The sequence below is a fragment of the Sminthopsis crassicaudata genome, chromosome 3 (genome assembly GCF_048593235.1).
Source record: "Sminthopsis crassicaudata isolate SCR6 chromosome 3, ASM4859323v1, whole genome shotgun sequence".
NCBI lineage: Eukaryota > Metazoa > Chordata > Mammalia > Dasyuromorphia > Dasyuridae > Sminthopsis > Sminthopsis crassicaudata.
Genome location: NC_133619.1, coordinates 299,134,994 through 299,156,210, shown reverse-complemented (window position 1 = coordinate 299,156,210; position 21,217 = coordinate 299,134,994). Strand labels below are relative to the sequence as shown.

Below are 21,217 nucleotides of genomic sequence, written 5' to 3'. Positions count from 1 at the left end.
TTTTACAAGTAGGAAATTTATTTTTAAAAAACCTAATTACAGTTACTCAAAAACTTCAAAAGGCTTCATCTTCTGTTGGGATATTGACGTTAGGAACTATATTATGCAGGAGTAAAGTAGTTCAATAGCTAGTGTTCATATAGCATTTAAGATTCCAAAGTACTTTACAGATATTTCATTTTGTCTTCACAACCATCCTGGGAGGTAGGTGTTTTTTACCCTAGGATATTTTAATTTCCAGTGCTTAAGGATATAAGTCAGTTTGTTTGTAGTACAGCTTTACATTGAAGGCTCAAAGCCGCCAGTAAATATTATACAAAAGGTGCAATTTTCAAACTTGTTTTTTAAGCACCTGCTACATGACATGCAGTATTCTAGGCTCTGGTGATACAAAAAAAGAGAGAAAGAGAAAGTCTCATATTCTATAAACACATGCATACATAAAAACTCACACACTCACATAGTTTATATATAGATATTTAAAATAAATAAAAATTTGATGCAAGTAGTAAGGGAAAGGGGAGAAAAAGAATACCATAAGTTGGGGCAAGTCAAAAAAAGGCTTCATGTATATGATGTTATTTGAGATAGGTCTTAAAGGAAGTGAGAAACTCTCAGGCAGAAGGCTAGAGAAGTCTATCCATAGTCTAATCTCTGAGAATAAGGATTTACTTATACATCAAAAACATATAAAAAACAAACACCCCCCCCAAATCAAGGTATGCTAGCTGAGATGGCTTATGGATCTAACAGTTTTTGAAAACTATTCACAAACCTTAATTATAATTCCAAAGATCAACTAAAGAAGCTGTAAAAAAGTAAATAATATATATGGTTCTTTAAGTAAGAACTCAGTTGGATTTTAAATTGTAAAATTAATTGTAAAAGCAAGTATCAATTTAAACAAAGCTCATTTATACTTCAAAAAATTTTAATAAGTTCAATTAACATGACAACCTAGGTGAATTATTGAAATTCTCACTTTTAAAAGTCTATCAGTTCAATTTATGGCTTTTGGTTTTAAACAACTGATAAATACTAACTTCTTTAGAATTTCAACTTTCATAATGAAATTTACCAAAATACTTGAGAATGTCAATGGAAAAGTAACAATTCTAGTTATGTGCCCAATTAAGGACATTTCAATTTAAAACTGAATAAATCTATTTGTATAAGTAAATAAAAAAGTAGAAACCATAAAGCATTAGGAAAAGGATTTTTATACAAATTCTTCTGTTCTTGTTTACTCATCTATGTAATATGTAAGTACTATTAAGTTTTACTAATACCAAAGGCTAAGGATACAATAAAACAATGAACTCTTAGAACCTAGACTTAGAGGGGGCTTTATTGATATTCTAGCCTGACCCTATTATTCTACATATGAGAAAATCAGGGTCAGAGAGGTTAAGTAACATGTCTTAGATTACAGGGCAATATGTGATAGAGTTAAAATTTGAAACCATACTAAAACCATACTAAACAATCACTGAAAATAAACCAAAATTATAACTACATAATATTTTAAGAAAATCTTAACATACTTTATACTAAGTAATCAACAGTAAACAACTTTTAAATAAGATTGATTATAAAGATAAATTAAGTGTTTACTACTATAAAATCTAAAAAAGTAATATAGGTGAGTTTTCTTGACTGAGTTTGAGGAACATGTAATAGCTTGTGTCTACAGAGACTTATATAACTACCATCAGGACAACTCAAAAAAAAAAAAAAAAAAAAAAAAGTCAATGTTTTGGGATGGAAAATGCCATCCACATTTTGAGAACTATGGAAGCTGAATGAAGATTTAAGAATACCATGTTCACTTTGTTTGCTTGCTTTTTCTTTCTTGTGTTTTTTTTTCCTTTTTGGTCATATCTTTCTTTCACAACATGACAAATATGGAAACAGGTTTAAAATTATTTTATATGTATAACATATTAAATGGTGTGCTGTTTTGGTGAGGGGGAAAATTTTTGAAACTTAAAATCTTGTAAAAATGAATGTCAAAAACTATCTTCACATGTAATTAGAAAAAATAAAATACTATTGGGAAAAAGTAGAACCAGAATTTGAAGTCCCCTAAAAGGTCAGTGTTTCATGAAAAATTACAAGTTCATGCTGAACTGAGTATGCCAATCCAATTCCTAGATGCTTTGCCTTCTTGTACATAAATGTAAGTTTTAAAATTTTCTTTTATGCACAAATCACATGTTGACTGATAAGAACCTTTCTTGATAAGAATCTTTTGTCTTAAAAAACTTGCCTAGAAAGAAGCACTCTAGAATGAGATTAAAAATAAAATACAGGGCAGAGCTATGGGGTCTAAAAGTTAGTGGATGAATTTAAGGTAAAACTAGCAAAAATAGCATTAATTCTATGAGAATTTACAGAATAAACAGAAAGGCACAGCCAAAATTCAATAATAACTCTGTGGTATAAATACAGTTTTTATTATGAAATATTTAAATTAATTACTAAATAGCATATTCCCAGGCTTTAGAACCTTCAGACTAAACAAAATTATATGTCCAATATATTCTTATTCATTATCAAATGGAAAGAGTTATTTCAAACCCCTTAGGGAAATAGAATAAAGTACTTATACACAATCTCTTGCTTTGTATGGATGGAGTAGCTGAGTTAAGTAGGATTAAGGAAAAGTGACTGGTACTAAAATGATAAAAGATGAACCTCTTTAGGTCAGAAGGTATTCAATGTGGTACTAAAGAAGGGTGGAAGAAAACTACTTGTAGTTCCAATAGTCATTAGAACAAATCCAAAAGGAAGCTCACCTGAGTATGGATCTGATATCAAAAGGAAAGTCTGCTGCTTTATAAAAATCAATACTGCACTGGAATCTGGAATGTAATCTATGAACTAAGAAATGAAAAGATTAAATATTGACATCTTGGGTTTCAGTGAACTTAAATGGATGAGAATGGCTGAATCAACAACATATATAACTAAATGGAGTAGCCCCTCACTGTCAATAAAAGATGAAAAAAGGAGTACTGGGATATACTTTCAAAAATGAGGATGCTGTTCAAATCCAAGGCAAACTGTTCAACATCACAGACATATAAGTGTATGGTCTAACCACGGATACCAAAAAGGCCAAAGCTAATCAATTCTATGAAGAACTTCAATATCTTCTGAAAATAACATCCCCAAAAGATATCATGCTCATCACAAGGAAGTGGAATGCTAATATAGGAAATCAAAAGATAACTAGAATAACAAGAAGTTTGACCTTGGACTATAAAATGAAGCTGGGCAGAGGCTAGTAAGAGTTTTACCAAGACAACTTACTAGTCACAGGAAGCACTCTTTTTCAACAGCCTAAAAGGTAACTCCTAATATGGGCATCACCAGATGGTCAATATGGAAAGGACTAATATACTTTGCAGCCAAAGGTGGAAAGGCTCTATATAATCAGTTAAAACAAGACTTGGAACTGACTGTGACTCAGATCATGAACTTCTTACTGCAAAATTCAGGCTTCAACGGAACAAAGTAGGGAAAACCATCAGACCATATAGGTATGACTTAAAAATAACATTTCTTAAAAATATGAAGTGCAAGTGACAAATAGATTATGTCTTGTAGATAGAGAGCCTGAAGAACTATAGACAGATTTGCAACATTTGTACAGAAGGCAGCAACAAAAAATGACCCAAAGAAAAAAAGAAGAGTAAGGAAGCCAAATGGCTGTCTGATGAGGCATTACAAGTAGCTGAAGAAAAAAGGAAAATGAAAAAAGGAGAAAAGGAAAGGCATATTCAAATAAATGCAGAATTCCAGAGAATATCAAGAAGAGTCAATGAGTTTTCTTAAATGAACAATGCAAAGAAATAGAAGAAAATAACTGATAGATTTCTTCCAGAAAATTAGAGATGTTTCATGTAAAAAGGGGTACAAATAATAGGATTCTTAACAGTAACAAGAGAGATTAAGAGTTAACAAGAATAAACAAAATAAGATCTTAACATCATCAATATGGTATGATTACTAATCTAGAGCTAGACATCCTGAAAAATGAAGCCAAGTGCTTGGGCCTCAGAAAACATAGCCAAGTATAAGGCTAATAATGAAGGTAATGGAATTCACAGCTGAGTTATTTAAAATTCTAAAATTATGCTGTTAAATGCTATATACTCAATATGCCAACAAACTCAACAGTAGCCAGTGGATTGGAAAAGATCAATTTATAGTCCGATCCTAAAGAAAGAAAACACCAAAGTTGCAATCAACTTTGCAACATACCAGCAAAATTATGCTTAAGATCCTACAAATTAGACTTCAGCAATATGTGAACTGAGAATTACCAGAAGAACAAGATAGTTTTTGAAGAGGCAGAGGAACTAGAGACTAAGTTGCAAACAGTCATTAGATTATGGAGAAAGCAAGGGAGTTCCAAAAAACAAAACAAAACAAAACATCTACTTCTGTTTCATTGACTTTACATTGACTGCGTGACTCAAGCCCTTAAAGAGGGCTTGTCTGTGCACCGTGAATCTGTATGTGGGCTAAGAAACAATAGTTAGAATCAAACTGGAACAACTGATTGGTTTAAGATTGGAAAAGAAGTATGACAAGGCTGTATATTGTTATTTTAGTTAAGTTATATGCAGAATACATCATACAAAATTGCAAGGCTGGATGAATCAAAAGCTGGAATTAAGGTTACCAGGAAAAATACCAACAATTTTCAGTTACACAAGATACCACTATGATGGCAAAAAATAAAGAGGAAATAAGAAGCTTCTTGGTGAAGGTGAAGGAGAATATTAAAGCTAGCTAGAAATCCTGCCATCAAAAAACTAAGATCTTGGCAAATGATCCCATCACTTCCTGGCAAAGAAAGGGAGAAAAAAATGGAAGTAGTGTCAAATTTTATATTCTTAGGCTCAAAGATCACTGAAGGTGATGACTGTAGCCATGAAATTAAAGATGTTTGCTCTTTGAAAGGAAAGCTATAGCAAATCTGGATAGCATACTAAAAAAGCAGAGATAACACCTTGCCAACAAAAGTCCACATGGTAAAGGACAAGACTAACATTTTAGGATAGGGATGTTGTAGATAATTTTTATTTATATAGTGGTGAAAATGACAACAATACTGGCTAAATTTTATATAGTGATTTGAGTGACTTTACAAGTCTTTTCTCATTTGACTCTCTTGATGAGCTTGTGTTTTTTATTCTTAATTGATTCAGTCATGTTTGACTCTTTGTGAACCCATCTGAAGTTTGCTTGGCAAAGATACTGTGGTCATTTCTTTCTTTAGTTTACTTTGGAGATGAGGAGTTGAAGTAAACAGGGTTAACTATTTTCCCAGAGTCATATGCTAGGAAGTTTTTGAAGCTGTATTGAACTCATGGAAATAAATCTTCTTGATTTCAAGGCCTAGTACTCTACCTATTGTACTACCTAGCAGCCTGTGATATAAATCCATTTTATAGAAAGTAGGACGAAGAGAAGTCTACTCTCATATGGCTAGAAATGTTTAAGACAGGATTTTGAGTCTTCCTCATTTTAAGTTCAGGATTAGTACCAAATATGCCAAGCCATCTCTAGTTATACTTTTAAGACTACTAAAGTGATGATTTAAATCCATGTAATAAATTGGATTTTAACAACAACAACAAAAGATATAATAAAATTCATTTCACTGAGCATTATTTATCCTATGAGGACAAATTTTTAATTTATTGAACAGTTTTCTATTTTTTAAAAAACAAAACAACCACTTGTTGTTTTTTTTTAATATGATTTCTACTTTTCCAATATATAAGTGGATAGAAAAATAATAATTATAGATATTGCCCTTAAGTATATGGCACTGGGGGTAGGAGTCTTCACAGTTCAAGCTAACTTATTCCTTTTAAGGGAATGGGTTCTAGTGAACTTGGTGGCAATGTAATATACCGAATATTACTTACTTTTGGTTTCTGTATCATTTATAAAGAACAAAGGGATCAGGAGATTTTAATTCACCAGACCTTTTTTGGTATGTCAGTGGTAAAATAAGTAGAAGTCAATCTAGTCCTGAAAAAAAAAACCCTTCAGGATAGTGGTAGTAATGCTTGCTGCAATTTTCAAGAAATTCTACTCTACAATCAAATATGTTTCACATTTTAGTTAGTGTAGGTCCCTGCAGGTCTCTCCTATATTAAATGAAGTACTTCCTGGATGAAGTCAAATTTTTGCACTATTGAATAAATCTAATTTTAAGCAGCTAATCTTTATCATAAAAGACAAAAATCTAATTTATTATTATTATTTGCATAATAAATTTCATTTTATTCAAGATTGAATTTGTTATTTAAAAATGCATTTACCTGGACAATTGAATGTACCCCCACGGTTTGCATTGCTTGGCTTTCATCATCTGATGTGATAGCAACAAAACTGAAACCTCGAAAAAGCTGATGTGCATTAGCACTAGGTGGAATACCAGGTGAATCTGAAAAGAATGAGAAAATGGTTATGAGGAGCAGCCTTTAAAAAATTTAAAATTAAGAAAGAATCATCCTAGATTTTAATATTCTATGACTAGGACAGGCTTATTTAAAATGTCACATAAGAACCAAAAAAATCTCAATTGTTGGTTTGGATCAAATTGTTACATACACATATCCCAAACCCTCTCCTCTTCTGTACCAACTTACATTCACAAATATATAACTCACATGTCCTACCAAGCTGAGAACGATCAGCACTATAGCTAAATTTGGAAATTACTAAAGTTGGGTAGCAGAATGATGAATGTTTTGGCCATCATCAATATCAAGAAAATAGGCAGAGATGGACAGGATCTGCACTAGCACAAGGATTGCATCAACAACTCATGAAAGAATATTCACCAAATATTTAAATAAATCAATTAACATTTATTAAATACCTATATGCCAGTTACTGTGCTAAATGTTAGATGCAAAAAAAAGTCTTTGACCTCATTTTAAAATTTCTAACACTTGTTTTTAAAATTTTTTGAGTTTCAAATTCTCAAATGTAAGAAATAATTTCTACATATAATTGGGGGAAAATAAAATAGCAAAATAAATAAAATACATAATTGTTTTATGTGTAATTGAAGAAAATAAAAATTGTGAGTTCCAAATTCTCTCCCTTTTCCCCCTCATTGAGAAAATAAGCAATTTTATATAGTTTATACATGTGCAGTCATATGAGACATATTTCCATGTTAGTCATATTGTGAAACTATACAAAAATAAAAATAAAGAAGAAAAATATGCTTCAATTTGCATTCAGATTTCATCAGCTTTTTCTCTGAGATGGACATTTTTCATTATAAGTTATCTGGGATCATTGTATTGCTAAGAATAGCCAAGTCATTCACAGCTGATCATATATAATATTGCTGTTACTATATACAATGTTCTCCTGGTTCAGCTCATTTCACTTTTCAATTTATATAACTTTTTCCAGGTTTTCCTTAAGAGTATCCTGCTTATCATTTCTTATAGCAATTATTATGTTATTTAATCACAATCATATACAACCACTTGTTCATCCATTTCCCAAATGATGGACAATTCTAATTCTTTGCTACCACTAAATGGCTGAAAATATTTTGTACCTATAGGTTCTTTTCCTTTTCTTTTTTTTTTATCTCTTTGTGATACAGACCTATTAGCGGTATTACTTGGTTCAAAGGCTATACACAATTTTAAAGCCCTCTCTGGACATGGTTCCAGATTGCTCTACAGAATGGTTGGACTCCACCAACAATACATTAACGTCTCAAGTTTCCCATATGCCCTCCAGTATTTGTCATTTTCTTTTCCTGTCATACTAGCCAATTTGATAGGTAAGTGGTGGTAGTGTGGACATTTTTCTAAATAGTAATGATTTCAGATAATTTTTTCATTATGACTATAGATAGCTTTGATTATTTCAGCTGAAAACTGCCTGTTTATATCTTTTGACTATAAATTGAGGAATGGCTTATTTCTATAAATTTACTCAGTTCTTTATATATTTGAGAAATGATGTGTTTATCAGAGAATCTTTCTGTAAATTATTTTTTTCAGTTATAATTACTATATATTTTTCTCCATCCTATTTTCCTTGTTTATCCTACTCTCTTTCACTTGTCCACTCTAAAAAGGAATTAAAAAAAAAAAGTTAAAAATTGCATTTATATTTAATAAGGGGAAAATATTTAAAAATTAGTTTGTTTACATTCTTCTAGGATAGGGATAGTTTAGACAAGGTAAAGCACATGAAGAAAGGTAAAGAAAATTCTGGACCTAGGTAATGAAAGGTTTCAAATTGTTAAAGAGTAAAACATATATTTTATGCTGTAAGAGAGAGCCACTGAAACCTTCTGAATAGGGCAAAGAAAATTTTGGACCTAGACAATGAAGGGCTTCAATTGATAGAGATTAAAACATGTATTTTATGCTGTAAGAAGGGAGAGCCACTGAAATCTTCTGAATAGGATAGCAACAATAAAACTTGGATTTAAGAATTATGACTTTGGCAGCTATTGGAAGGAGAGCCTGCAGGGGGAGAGACTATATAGAGAGAAATCAATTAGAAATTAATGCAATAGTCCACATGAGAAATAAAAGGCTTGAATTAAGACAACAGCCTATGAGCTGAGAGGAAAGGAACAGATACAAAAAGTGTAAGAGGTAAAATGTGAAAAATTTAGCAGTTGATTAGACATTAGGGATGAGGTGGATTGAAAAGTCAAGGATGATTCCTAGGTTTTGAACCTTGAAAGGATGATGGTACCCCTGAAAGAAATAGTGAAGCTAGAAAGAGAAATGGGTTTAGGGAGAATGATAATACCTTCTGTTTTAGATGTACTGAATCTAAGATACTCATGGGACACAAAGAAATATGAAGAAGGCAGTAATAAACTTATGAGAGAAAGTACTGGTAGATAAATAGAACTTGGAATCATTTATACAAATTATAATTGAACCCATAGGAATTGATAAGAGGCTTCAGGACAGACCTTTGTTGGAGGGAGGGACAATTAGAAAATAGGTCATGGATGATGATCCAACAGAGAAAACTGGAGGAAAAGTGCCTATTATGTACTATTGTGTTATAAATTAGTGAACACACAGAGCTACTACTCTTTTCTTTAATTTCCACTTATTTTCACTCTCTCCTTGACAAAAACTATGGGTCAGTTTAATGCTTTTTGATTGTTGTTCAAAATATTCTAGAGGATCTTGTAGTTTAAAACCAATTGGTGAAGCAGTATAGCACAGTAGATAAAGCACCAGCAAGAGCTATGAAGCTATGGGTTCAAATCCTACATTTGGCACACACTGACTCTTTTTAAACTTCTCAATGCTCTGGGTAATTTCCTAAGATTAAGTAGAAGAGAGGTTGATGACCTACCTTCATAGAGAGTTTTCCACCCTCAGAGTTTCCATTGCCAATAAAATTCAAGTTTGGTCCCTATTACCTAAAATTATATTACTGGAACAAATTCTGAAATAATCTCTTTCTAAGAAGTTTGTACATACTAGGGACAATATCAGGTAGGTTTTACTATGCAAACCCAAAACAATTATGAAATGCAGTTCATCTTTTAATTTTTTACTTCTCAAGAAATAAATGAAGCATTTGTACAAGCATTTGAGAAAATACTGAGAAGTGTATTATGTGATTCATCTTGAAATTATTTCTTCTTATATAAAATTCAAGTGGTGTTTGAATCTTGAACTCAACAACTGCTTCTAATTTTTTTTTTTTTTTAATTTGACCCATGCTTTTATTAGTAAAAGGAATTCCTGAAGAAACCATTATTGTCCTTTGGTACTTGTTCAGTAATTTAGAGGCTTGGGGGGGATTGAGAGGGTCACAGAGTCAGTGTGTCAGAGATGAGACCTGAACCCTGTATCATTCACAGACCTGAATCTGTATCACTGGATTACAGAGTTTGCAGAATTTACTAGGGCAAAGTTGTTTTCCAGAATGGTTGGGCCAGTTAACAACTCCACTTATAGTATCACCTGTAATTATAAAGGACACTGCTACATGCTGCAAATTCTTTTGTTAGTGGCTAGAGGTAATTAAAAGCTTTGTATCAAACAGAAAACTTGGCCTTTATTTATGACCAAGCTTTCTATTTAATAGTGCAAAAGTTTTGGTAATTGGAGTACTATAGATAATAACACAAAGCCTATGCTCCAATGAGATATTTATATATAATCAGATAAATAAGGACTAAAGTAAGTCTTCAATCAAGCACAGTACATCTGGATAAAAGATTTTAAAAATTTGAAACTTCAATACTCATCAAATTTATACATTTGCCTGGGAGACTATTTAATTGCAAATTAATTTTCAAAAAAAGGATAAAATAAAAAAGAGGGGTAGGTTTATAATTTATACTCTGTCTGCTCTTTCCCTTCCCACCTTTTACCTTTTGGAGTTTTTGCAGTAAATTCAGGATCAAAATAAAATGTGTCTTCAGGTCTACCAGTTGCAGGCTTAAAGGGTGGAAGAATTTCTCTTCTATATAATTTCTAGAGTAGAAGAAATAAGAATTATACTCATATATGTAGTTAACTACAAAAATTATTTAGAATCATAGGGTATTAAGAGATAGAAAGTATAGTGTTCTATTTTAATTATGTAAAAGGTAAGGCAAAAGAAGCCCAGGTGAAGTAAACAAAACAAAAACATTAAAGAGTCAATTAGCCTAGTAACAACAAATGACAAAGAAGATTTCATGGTATTAAAAAAAAAAAAAAAAAAAGACAAAACCCCACTGGATTTGGAGTCAGGACAGCTGGATTTCAATCTTAATTCTAGTACTTATTAACCTTGTGACTTTCAGTCACTTGTATTTATCAGGGCTGCTTCTATAAAATGAGGAGGCTGAACAAGATGATTTATAAAATCTCTTTTTAGGTTTAAATGTTATGAAAAATTATTTTGTGAGGACAGTGAATCAGGGAAGTCAAAGTTAAAACAGGAAGGATAGTCTGAACCAAGGATAGAGAATAGATGAACAGGCATGGAATACAGAGCTAGGAAGCTAAAATACTCCAAAAATCAAGTGATTCAACCAGTATTTTGCAAAGGTTTTTACTTTTAAGTACTGTATACTTAGTCCAACAAGCAATAATATCCCTATTACGTGTCAGATCCAAATCTCTAGGCAAGAGATACAAAGAAAAAAAATATGACAACAACAAAGATCAGATTGCATGGAAACAGAGGAGTTGCCCTGAAGAGGAAATAGGCATAGTTAGACTGGAAAAACAGTTGGATATGGCAAAGAGTTACAGGAGCCAGAGAGCCTTGTATTATATGCCAGAGGCAATAATTTATTATGGAAAATTCTTTAGAAGAATATTGACATGAGACCCACAATTTAGGAGTATGACTGTGAGAAGGATGAATAGAGAGAAAAGTGATTGCTGGATACAAGGAGACCAATTAGAAGGTTATTTAATTACTCTACACAAGAAATGAAGAGGATTCAAATTCAGGGAATTATTGGAATAATAAAAAGAGGATAGAGATAGGATAGATAAAAGAGCCTATAGTGTCAGAATAATAAGATGGCATCTGGATAGATATGCTGTACATATTATTCTTAATTTATACTAATTATTCTAGTATAATGAGTTTTTTTTGGTGCTAGCAGCATATGCTTTAATAAGTGCTTGTTGATTATGTCCAAAGGGATGAATGAGAATGAAGAGCAGATATGACCCCTGGGGTGTAAACTTGAGTGAATGGAAGCACTGAATGAATGGAAATGAGTGACACAGATATGGAAGTTAGGAGGAAGGCTGAGACTAAATGGAAAGATACTAAGTTCTGTCTTGCACATATTGGTTTTATGAGCTAATGAGGCATGTACATGGTAATGTCTAGGAGACATGTGGAGATGTGGGACTGGAGCTCAAGAAAATATGAAAAACAACTGTGATGGACTTGACTCTTCTCAACAATGAGGTGGTTCAGGGCAATTCCAAGTAATTTGTGATGGAAAGGGCCATTCGAATCCAGAGAGAATTATGGAAATTGAAAATGGATCAAAGTATAGTATTTTCACCTGTTTTTTTGTTGTTTTCTTTCTTGTATTTTTTTCCCTTTTTGATCTGATTTTTCTTGAGCAATATGATGAATATGGAAATTTGTTTAGAAGAATTGCACATGTTTAACCTATATTGGATTGCTTATTGTCTTGGGGAGGGGGAGAAAAATTTGCAACAAAGGGTTTTGCAAAAGTAAATGTTGAAAACTATCTTTGCATGTATTTGGAAAAATATAATAATATATTTTTAAAAAGAAAAAATATATACGTATACCTATATAAATTTCTATTCTTTCTCTACCTCCTTTTTTAAAGAGCACCAACCCTGGAGTCAGGAGGACCTGAGTTCAAATCTAGTCTCAGACACTTAACATCTACTACTAGCAGTATGATCTGGGCAAGTCACTTAACCCCAATTACCTCTCAAAAAAAAAAAAAAAAAAAAAGACCTAAAAGTCACCAAACTGTATGTCCTATGTATATATTCCAATAATAATAATAATGATAAAATGAAAATTAAAAAAAAAAAAAAAAAAAGAGAATGGATTTATAAAATTGGAAGTCATCTACTTAACTATCATATTTTAAAATATGAATGCTAATAAGATCATCAATAAAGAGAGCACAAGGGAAAAAAAAGTCCAAGATATACCTTTGTGGTACACAGACAAATTTGGGGAAGTACATGGATAATAGTACTGACATCATTCTAATTGATGTAGGGGAAATGTTCTGCACTGAGTCTTGTGTATGAGTTAGAAACACTGTATTTCAAATCCCTCATTTTAGAGATGCAGAAACTAAATCTTGGAAACTAAAGTCCCTTGCCCAAGATCATAGCAAGTAATAGTACACAATCAAGTCTACACCCCCTGACAATTATGTCAGCATTTTTTTTCATTTCAGAGTTACAGTATACTACACTTTCATATTAAGCAAAGTTTTATTAAATACTTACATTCCAGTCTATTGTGGAGAAAAATGAATGCCTTTTAATTTCTTCAACTCCATCTGGCCCTGCTCCTATCAAAAGTCACCAAGATTAGTTGCTTTTTCATTAAGCAAGAAAAATTATTTATTATTTACTTACTCAAATGGCTGGCTTAAAACCATAAAATAATAGTTTCAAAAAGTAAAAAAAGTTTACCTAATCTGTTTGCAGGATTTCGTTTGAAAAGCATACGTAAAAGACTTTGTGCTTCAGGGCTTAAAAACTGTGGCATTCCAAGTTTGGCTCTAAAGATTAAACAACAATATAAAATTTTAGTAAATAATCAACTATTGTATCACTCCCAGAGTTTCTTCAAAAGCTACAAATTAGGGAAATTGTTTTGAATATTTATTTGGGATTATGAAAAGTCTTTTAAGAAAATAATCGCATGAAACTTTTAATATCAACATCTAGAAAACAGATACAATTAAATACAATTCTTTCATTTATGTAAAATACTCAGTTCAAGTTACATGTTTTGAAAATGTAATTTTATAAAAACTAAGTCACACACAGATGTTTCTACTTTCAAGAAAAAAAGATAGGATGTAAGAGTTTCTGTGTGAATCATCACAGAATTTGTATTTCCTTGAGCAAATTAATATAATACTTCTGATGTTAGTGTGTTTGAATTTCAGAATAAAATGGTGAAAAGGTTTTTAGAAAATGGGACATTTGTTTTTGGATGGGACCTATGAATTCATGGATGTATGATGTATGTAAATTCAAGGATTTGGTAAGAAAATCCTATTACTACCGCAGAACAACCACTGCTCTGTATTTCATAGTTACCTGGGTTGAGTAATTTGATAAGTGTTAAGCAAAGGTGAGCCTTGAACATAGTTCTTCTTGACCCCAGGGTCAGCTCTCTATATATTACATTGCCTCTTAACAAAATAGAATAAGATAGGACTATTTTAGCTGTCATTAATAGTACTATAAAGCTATGGACATTTTTCTTTTTAAAACAACAACAAAACACACAATAAATGTAATATTTATTTTTCTGCTAATTTTATATACCAATTAGAATTTTTCACAATATTTCAAATGTTCCAGCCTGGGTCATTTATTAAAGTAAAAATACTTCCATGAAGTCTTATAAAGCAGACCGGGAGCTTACATTGAAAAGGCCCTTGGATTGACTATGTCTATTTCACGATGAATATGGTAGCTCAAATCAGAGCTTTAACTCAGCAAGTTGGTTGCAGTGTGATGTATTTTTGGGTCACAGCAAGTCCTGAAGATTAATCCACAAACTGTAGAGGAGTTTCAATTAGCATTAAAGGAAGGAACACCAATAACAATGAAATCATGGATTTTTGAAGTATAAAATAAACATTTTAAGTTTATAGTACAGTATAAATAAGAATACTTACTTGAGGATCATAGTCATAGTTTCTTTTCGGTCTTTCCCTTGAAATGGTAGAGTACCAGTAAGCATCTCAAACTGTAAAAATAAAATATTTAGCTGCATCAAGTAAATGGATGATTGCCAAACAAGGAATCTAAAAAATGCCACAATATAAAGAACCAGGAAATTAGTAATACGATTTATGTATATGTATTACTAGTAAACATTTGCCAGTTATCTTAAAGAAATGTTTAACCCACAATCTATTAGCTGAAAGTTTTCAAATTTAAAAATTTTTAAAAGTATTTTTGAAGAATTGGCAAAAAAATTCACATCAAAATTCATATATTCAATGTTTGAGGAATGGCTTGTGATTATGGCCAATGTATGACTTTGTTTTGCTTTACTATATATATTTATAACAAGGGTTTTATTTTTCCCTTTTTTCAAAAAAAAAGTTACAAAAGTATTCAGGAGAAAAAATGTAGAATAAAAAATACAAATGTATAATCACTTCTGTTGTTTAAGTAAAATGCTTTTTAAAAAGTGCTTTGTACATCACTTTTATGGAAAAGGAATAGCTTATAGTAGGAGAATTCTACTCTAAAGAAATAGAACTAAACTATTTAAAAAATGAAAAAACTTAAATAAGAAAAAAAATCTAACAAAAGGAAGCATCATGACAGGAAAATTAGGAAAATAAAAACATTATGAATGCATTGACAATATTAGGTAGTTAATGAATTAGTCATAAAACAAAGTACTTATTATGTGAGAAGGCAGAAGGCCTTTACTGAATGGGGGTGATTCAAGACAGGCTTTAGGAAGAAAGGAGCACTTGGATGAAACAAGTAAGACTGAGGACAACACTCCAGGCACAAGAAGCAATAGCAGCAGGCAAAGGGGAAAGAGGAAGAAAGAGATGGAGAGAAGAGAACAGACTGATTTGACTAGAATTTAGGGTATGGGAGGGGGAAACTATCTATAAGATATGACTGGAAAGGTAGTAACAGATTATGAAGAGTCTTACATGTCAGGCAAAGGAATATGAACTTTATTCAGAAGGAAACAGAAAATCTCCCTAGCCTTTTAAGTAGAAAAATGACATCATTTCTATACATAAGAAAGATGATTCTGGCGGCAAGAGGAATACAGGATCATAAATTTAAGAGTTGGAAGACACTTTAAAAGACACTATCTAAATCCCTCTTTTACAGATGAGCACACAGAATGGATTAAAAAAAAAGTAAATCAGCAGGAATTTTTGTCTACTGAAATGAGGGCAATGGGTAACATAGAAGAGGAAAGAATGGGGTCAATTTTGTTCAGATGTAATCAACAGGCCCTGGTAATTGATTGTAGAGATGAGGAAAAAGGCTGAAGCAAATATAACCCAAAATAAGAAACCTGGGAGTTTAGGTAAATAGTGGTAACAAAGAAATAGCAAAATTAAAGGGAAGCATGGTTTTAGGCATACTGAGCGTCAGATGCTAGATAATTAGTAGAGATGTTCTAAAGGTAGTTGGAAATTGAAATCTGTAGCTCAGAAGAGGGTTCATTAGCGAGTCATTAACTTCCATAGTAATAGTAACCCTGGAAATGGAATGAAATAAGGCAAAGAATAGAAGACGACCAAAACAGACTCTGAGGAAAATTCATGTCAAAAGGCTAAAGAGAATGAGACAAAGAAAGAGTTATAAACATAAGAAAAGAACTAGGAAAGTATAATTTTGATGGAATTCAGCAAAGGAATATCCAGTAAAGAGTAGCAGTCAATACTGTCAAAAGACACAGAGATATCAAGAAGATACATCCCTGTGGATTTTGAGGATTCATTTCTTTCTTATTATGTTTTTATAGAAACATCTGGCTATTAATTTAAAATACAAGAAAATGCTTCCTTTGCCTCTCCTCAAAAGAAACAAGTATTTTTCATCTAGGTTCTCACAATGTAAAAGCAGTGGAAAAAGCTACTGATACATTAGCCAGTTTTCATTTCCTGACAGCCTAAGTAGAAAACTTGGGATTATATACATTTCTTCCCTCCTGATAGAGAGTTCTTCTATCTGTGTAACAAATATTGCTGAAAATATTCACACTGTGTAACATAATAGACTGTTCTTACCTTAGTTATTAAAATAAGAAAGGCTTTTATGAAGGGATTGACTTGTTTCAATCTACTATAAAAGTAAACTTACTATTAAATCTACATACTGGAAATCAAAATATAAAATAAATGGCTTTTAACATAGTCTTATTCTCCTCCCTAGCAACTAATACCATGTTTGCTCTTATTTAATAAACAAAACCTTACCATCAAAACACCAAAAGACCACCAATCTGCACTCTGTGTATGACCTCGTCGATTAACTACTTCTGGAGCCATATATTCTACTGTTCCACAAAAAGAATATGCCTTCTTCTCATGATCAATAGATTCTTTACTTAGGCCAAAATCTGTTTAAAAAGATCAACTTTATTACTTTCCTGAACTTAACACTTAAAACAATCTCCAATTTATATTATTTTATTTTTAGATATATAATTATTATTTATTTCAGGAATTTTCTCTAAAAAGGAAATGCAAATTATAATAAATAGGAAATAATACTTTAATAAAATTAAGATTTATATTTACCTGTTAACTTGATGTGGCCTTCTTCATCAAGTAGTATACTGGAAGAGAACACAAAAGTCTAAAAATCTTTTATCTCATGTTTGTAGAACATTCAATATATTAAACTAACTTCACAGATGAATTTGTCACAGAGTAGCTAAAATGAAACTATCTTTACCTCCAAAAATAAATGATAATACTAGGGGAGGGAGAAAGGAAACAACATTTTAAATTGTACCTGGAAGGCAATTACAAGATTGGGGGAGCTGAATGGCATTGTGAAAAATATCAGTAGATGTCAACTTTTTTTACCCACAAGGTGATATAGCCATCATGATATTATTTTGTGAAAAGCCAAGGTGTTATACTAATACATGCTATTATTATTCTAATATGATTTTTCGATAAAATAATTCCAAATGTCAAAGATAAAGATATTATGTGAATGATCCAGAAAAACTTAAAAATAGCTACCACTAAATACAAAAGCAGCTCTGGAAATGCCATTGGCTATATATTCAACATATCATTTACAGTTAGATTCCAAAACTTTAAATCACAAAGCAAATTTCTCTAATCACGTGTTATTGCCTCATTTGTAATATATTGGTCGCCAAATTTGTATAAACAGAACTCTGCAGAAAGGGGAGAGAGAATAGGAAACTTTTATTAAAGTGAAGAAGACCTGGTACCTTCATTAGCAAGCCCAATCCATGGCAGCAGTGGGAATTTCACCTCCTGCTACCAATGAGCCACTGTGTGATAAGTAATTATTAGCTTCCAGAGGCTGACTCTACTCTTTGGAGGTGGAAGTAAGAGTAAAGGAAGTAAATGGTTTGAATGCTTTGTACTATGTCACTATTACATATAAATTTCATTTAAAAAAAGCATATTGTTCACCTGTAGTTTCAGGTTTATCAGTTTTTATTACTATATACTTTAGGGTCTTGGAGTAAAAATGTTTGAAGCTAATTCTCATGAAGATGTGTAGAACCTCTTGATTTTATATAAAAAGTTGTATATAAATGTCAGCCAATTGGCAATTAACTGTGTGGCAAGTAATAGGCCAAGCGTTAGAGATACAAAAGCAAAAAAATAATTGTTCCCCTGAAGTACTATACATTCTAATGAAGAAGAAAGGAGAAAGGTGGAGGATCTAAAGTTAAGGATTCTATCTTAGTAGAGATTTTCTAACATTTAATTAAAAATTTTATAACCCCAAATAGCTCTCAGTGCTAACAATTTATATCTTTTGAACAAAATTTATAATTATAAGTAATCTGGAAGAAGTGTTTTTGCTCTATTTAAATAACAGTTGGTTTTTTTTTTTTTTTTGTGAGAAAAAAAAAATCCATCAACTGACTGTGTGGTATTTACTGACTAGTCACAGTAGATTATCTTCTAGGTCTAAAAAAAAAAATTATAAAAATTTAGCAAAACAAACCTACAAAAATAAACAAACAAACAAAAAAAGCTCTAACCCTATGACCCCAAAATTTGGCATTCACTTTCTAGATATATAATTGCGCTATATAATGAAAGGAAAATGAAAGTTAAAAGTCAGAAAACTAGGTTTGAGTCATAGATGTACCATTTACAGCAACACTCTGATCTGAAGTATTTAATTTCTTGATCTGTTCACTTGGAGCTATAATACTTCTGCCTTAATATATTTTATTGCAGTCTTACTACAGGGTTGTTATTTTAAGTTACAACAGTGAGTAGGACTAAGTAAATAAATGCAAATTTTAGTACTAGTAAAATTCTAGCACTGTAAGCAGCAAAAAACTGATTATGATGAAGCATGTAATCTAAAACTTGTGTTAGTAATCTGCTGTTGAACTGTGCCCTAGATGGGAATGTTAACTTTGGTACTGCTTTGTAGAAGACAGTATACCTAGTTTATACTGCTTAACAATTGGCTAACAACAGAGTGGCATTTTATATGCAGTACTTTTTTGTTTTGTATAGTCCTTTTTTTGGATTTAAGTTTATGCATATCAATGGAAGTTAGAACAAAATATATCATTAAGTCATTCTGGGAAAAATAAATCTAGAATGAGAATGTGAACCATTTTCAGCAACTGGACTCAACATTGCAGAAAATGCTAACAAGGGCTAGACTGCTACTCTGAAGTACCCCTGGGAAGGATTTCAATTATATCAATGTTCAGTTCTATCTCCCTGGGAAGAAAAGCAAAACAAATTTCTGTTTGAAAAATTGTGAGGAAAAGAAAAAGAACTTGTAACAGTTCCCATAATCTGTACTGATGTGCAAAAACATGATCCCAAATGTTATCCTGGGTTTTCAGTCCATGAAGAGGTCTCTTCAGCCCACTTGCTCATCAAAGATATTTTTCAAAATAATGGATAACTTTGCACAAAACAGAAACTTTCTGGATGAGAAATAGATCTGGAGGGTGTATAAGGCCTGGAGCTTATTTACCTTTTCATTTTAATTACCTTATCCCCAAAATAAGTTGATTCCTTAAGGAAATGACATTATTGCTCTCACTTAACAAATCATAATAGTTTTTTAAAAAAGTATCAGAAAATGTTTGGATGGTATTTATGGTTTTGAAAAAGGTATAGGTCGAAGCTGATGACTAAAGGAAAAAAGCTGTCAAATGCTGAAGGAATCCTAAGGACTTGGCATTTATTCATATTATAATGAAATACATTTGGTCATTTGGGGATTCAAAAATCTACTGCCATCCTGACAGATTATATTTTATTTTAATATGTGAAGAAAAAAGTGACACATACATGAATGTACTCACAATAATTAACCAACCAATAGTATTTATTAAGGGCTTATTACTATTTGCCAGGCATTGAGGTGGGTATTAGGGATTCAAAGTAAAAGTAAAACAATTCCTGCCTTTGATAAATGCAGGATCTAGCAAAGGGAGAAAATGTAAACATACAGACATATGCAAAACATCATTGTGGGAGGAAGTATTGCCAGCTAAATAGGATGTAGGGAAAGTTCATATATAAAGTTGCAGTTAATCCAAGTCATGAAGGAAAAAAGGGATTCTGCTAACGAGATGAAGAAGGAGTGAATTCTAGACATGAAGGACAGAAAATCAGGGTAAAATTACAGACACAAGAGATGGATTGCTATGTATATGGAACAATAAATAAGGTCATTTTGTAAGACCAGAATATTTATGAAAGGAAATAATGTGGCATATGTTTGGAAAAGATAGGATAGTACAACTAGAAATGACTATATGAATCTAATGGCCTCTAAATTCTTTAAAACAATTTTAGCTGTGGTCTCCCATTGTTGGCATAAACTATGGTAGTGAATCAAATAGGGATTATTTTATTTACACTATTATTAGTATTAACTTATGATTGGCAACATTTGTTAAAAGGAAATTCTAATATAAAATCTGGACATTCTAAGCATGAAAAACATCTGAATGGCACAATGAAAATGTTCTGATTTAACAACTTATTTTGGAAAAACATTCAATTATATATATAATTTTAGTTCAGACTTCTAATTTATTTGATGAGGAAATTCACTCTACTAATGCAGTCTTAGAACTGTTTGGCTATTTAGTCTTAGAGAGTAGGAGTGCTAACAAATTAAATGATTTGCATCAGGGCAATGAAGCCAGCACGGATAAAAGGCAGAATAATAAAGCCAGTATGAGAGTCTCTTACTTACTACATCAATGAATTTTAGTTGAAAAAAAACAAAAAAAAAACCAAACAAAAAAAACCAATACATGAATATTTGCATACAAAAATACATATATCTATATCTACATATCATACATGCACAAATACAAAGCACATACACAAATTCCCTTCTCTCTTCATATAGCCAGCACTATAATTTAGATATTTATTACCCTTTTCCTGATCTATACTGCTACCTTCTAACTGTTCTTCCAAAGCCAAGTATCTTCCTACTGTATATCATCCTCCAATCAGCTACCAAGGTATTTTTCTTAAGTGTAGAACTGACCCCTAAATGGGATAATAGAGTTACAATAAGAGGATTCTTGAACTCTTATCAAATTTTCCTTTCAATTCCATGACACAAGATCTGTGTTTATATAGTTCTACAAACATAGTGGTTTACACAAATACTTCAGAGATATGAACATCACAGATATAAATATTTCTTTTATTCAATAATAGTCTTCTCTTCTTGAATGTTTTTTCCTATTGAATAAATTACTT

At 31.6% G+C, this 21,217-nt stretch overlaps 1 protein-coding gene across 6 annotated transcripts in view; it reads right to left on the bottom strand.

Moving 5' to 3' along the window:
* Positions 1 to 21,217, bottom strand: part of RPS6KA3 (ribosomal protein S6 kinase A3) — a 91,164-nt gene that overhangs the window by 16,214 nt on the left and 53,733 nt on the right. For all 6 annotated transcript variants that reach the window (XM_074300937.1, XM_074300938.1, XM_074300939.1 and 3 more), the window contains 7 exons: positions 17,036 to 17,073; positions 16,712 to 16,854; positions 14,423 to 14,493; positions 13,200 to 13,288; positions 13,011 to 13,075; positions 10,424 to 10,526; positions 6,348 to 6,472 (listed from right to left, as the gene is read on the bottom strand). In XM_074300937.1, the coding sequence (XP_074157038.1) occupies positions 6,348 to 6,472; positions 10,424 to 10,526; positions 13,011 to 13,075; positions 13,200 to 13,288; positions 14,423 to 14,493; positions 16,712 to 16,854; positions 17,036 to 17,073 (634 nt within the window). The remainder of the gene's footprint in view (positions 1 to 6,347; positions 6,473 to 10,423; positions 10,527 to 13,010; positions 13,076 to 13,199; positions 13,289 to 14,422; positions 14,494 to 16,711; positions 16,855 to 17,035; positions 17,074 to 21,217) is intronic.